Below are 3,020 nucleotides of genomic sequence, written 5' to 3' on the forward strand. Positions count from 1 at the left end.
GACCTCACAAACTATAATTTAAGGACCCCTGTCAGTCCTGCATTGCTCTGAAGACCCAGGAAAGAACACAAAGGCAATTCAGTCTGTGGGAAGTTGATTTGGGGTTTGTTCAACCAAAATGTAAATTTTTAAGAAGCACAGAATTGCCATTTTAGGTGAGGCAGCTGTTTCCTTTTAATTATACCAAAATCAACATTCAAACAGTCTGTCATAAGTAGTTGCCCCTGAAATTATATTTTGTTCAGTTATTCTGAGATGAACTTTGCAGCTATTTCATCCTGGTGGGCAATCAGGGTGCTAATCCCCTGAAAATAAGGCAGGTAACATCAAAATCCCAAAGAGGTTCCTCTCTGGGAAAGCAATCACCTGGCAATACGTGTTCTTGAATGTTTTCAGGCTAAAGTTTTTCTTCCAGTTAATAGTCCTAGAACCTAAAGTGTCAATGAATTCCAAAATTTTTTTTTTTAAGAAAATAAATTTTGGTTCTACCCTGAAGTTCTCCTGCTGTATAATGCTTATCATGCCCTGTGTCAGGTGGAGAACCCACAACCAAATCTTAAACTTACACAACCAAATTCTGAGACACCTTTACCCATATTTAAACTTCCTCGGACTCGAGGGAGCCAGATACTCACCACTTACTGGCTGGGACAAAAATAAAAATAAAAAAATAAAAGAAGATACTTGTTTCAATTAAAATTATGTCCCACCCCAATACAGTTTGAGAGAGAGGACTTTCACTGGGTGAAGTGATGCTTGACGTTTTTGCTAGCATCTTCTCTTTTCCTCAGTCAGAGTGTAAGATGGGGGCTGGGTGGCCCTCTGCTCTGGAGAGTTAAGGGTATCAGGGTGGGGCTTGGGGCAAAGGCAGCAAAGAACTCTGGCTGCAGGGGGTCTGTTCAAGTGGACTCTTTAAGGGACAGGGTAGAAACCCTGGGTTTCAACATTGCCTAGACCAGATCACTAGGGCAGAAAGGTCAGAACAAAGAGTAAGCATGTGTTTTCTGGAGTGTCCCTTGGTTTACTTGAAGGGAGCTGGATAGAGCCTGGTGGGAGAATTCCAAAAGGATTAATAACTCTGCTTGACTCACTTCTGGTGGATTATAACTGCACAACATTTCTGATGGACACACATTTATTAAAAGAGTAATAGTAGTGGTGATTATTAGTATTGAATTATGTTTTTAATCTACTGTTTTAAATAATTACTACTACCATCAAAATAATAGTAATACTGCTTAAAGTAACTGACATATATAAGACATATAACATAAGGATCTCCTAGACTCTTTAAGTTTTATCCACATACTCAAAGTAGTTATACCATATACTCTCAGCCACCTGAAGAAATTATTTCACTGAGCTAAGATTTAATACTCTACCTTTATAGAGAGTGGATATAAGAATCACCCATTTGAATAGCCTCCATGGAACTTTTCTGGTAAAAATAAAGTTTGAAGATATAATTTAATATGCTTTAAAATGTGCTTTAATAATTTAATAAATTCCTATTTTTGCTATTTGATGAATAATGCAATTTTTATGGTACAACCTGCATTGTTTCTTTTGTCATAAAATGAAAATTATTCAGTGATCCAATGCATATTCCTTGTGACATTGGCAGCAAATATCTGGATTCACTTAAAATGAATAATCTGCTTATGTTAACCACTTAAATAAGCAAGTGCTACTCTTTCATTCTGTGATATTTTATTTGAATAATCTTTTATCATAACAGCTGCTTTAAGTCCTTTTGGACACAGACTGGGAAAAACTTTTCAAATATTTCAGAAATCCTAAGTGATCAATGAGCTCAATCAAACAAATAGCACAGAAATGATGTTCTCTGAAGCAGAATAGCGGCTTTGTGAAATGGTCACACAAGGATATGGTATTAACCCCAAATAGGAAAATAACGGCAGATTTGGCTGCTTATAATTCAGTAGTGAATCTAGGAAATTCCTGGGGTTGAGACATGACTCAGCATTTGATGGGTGTGACTGCCATGCTTCCCCACACAGCATGAAACCAAGAAAAACCAACTCCTTTTGCTTAAAGCAGAAACTAACACACCATTGTAAAGCAATTACACTCCAATAAAGATGTTAAAAAAAAAAAAAAAATTAGGCCGATTCCATGATTTCTGGACAATGAGAGACCTCCAGTGCCCTAGATCCTACTGTTGTCCAACACACAGACGTGGTTCTTTAATTTTCTCCGCCAACTGCCTTAGTGTAATCTGTCGTTTATCAAACAACACAGACAATGGCATGATTTTCTATAGTTTATTTTTCAAGACAATTACTAAGTCTTCAAATTCCAAAATAAGTAATGGTTCTATGAAAAATCCTTCAACTATTAATAAAATTCATTTCTTACCCTTTGTTCTTTACACAGGCATTTTTCAAGTGAACGTAGCTGGAAGGAAATATACCCTGGAAGAGAAAACATGCAGGTTACGGTTCTAGCTGTCTATTACAGCAGAGGTAGTTTTGTAAGTCATATGTATAAAATATAGCCACACAACCATAACAATACTAGGAAGAAGGAATCTCTAACACATTCTTTAGGCTAAATCTATTGTAGCTTAGGCCCATTCGTTTTGTTTTCTACTACTTACCAGTTTACAAATTTAGAGATACTTTAAAATAAATATAATAAAAAAATTAAATCCCACTCAAAAGTATATTCTTTATAAAACAGAAAATTTTTATATTTTCAAGAATTCTATATAGAAAGCATGTTGAATAAGAATTTTTTTTTAATACTGCAGTATTGAAAGAAGGGGGCTTTTGTTTGTTTGTTTTCATTGTAGTTCTTTTTCTTCTCTCCAAAAATACTCATGTGTCTATTTAAAAATATATACTAAAAAATACCACTATGAATCTGGAAACAATCTGTGTATTACATGTTAGGGAAGATCTTTGATGAAAACATAGCAGCAATTAATCACCAGGCTGCCATTTTGATGGAATAAAAATTAAACAGAAGAAGCCACGCTAGCTTAAAGCCTTTTATTG

General features: G+C 35.2%; 1 protein-coding gene across 1 annotated transcript in view; it reads right to left on the minus strand.

The window, feature by feature from the left end:
* DOCK4 (dedicator of cytokinesis 4) overlaps positions 1-3,020 on the minus strand; it is a 282,165-nt gene that overhangs the window by 275,042 nt on the left and 4,103 nt on the right. Inside the window, 1 exon segment of the mRNA XM_007469745.1 lies at positions 2,380-2,435. Within this exon segment, the coding sequence (XP_007469807.1) occupies positions 2,380-2,435 (56 nt within the window).

The sequence above is a fragment of the Lipotes vexillifer genome, unplaced genomic scaffold (genome assembly GCF_000442215.2).
Source record: "Lipotes vexillifer unplaced genomic scaffold, Lipotes_vexillifer_v1.1 scaffold597, whole genome shotgun sequence".
NCBI classification, from domain to species: Eukaryota; Metazoa; Chordata; class Mammalia; order Artiodactyla; family Lipotidae; genus Lipotes; species Lipotes vexillifer.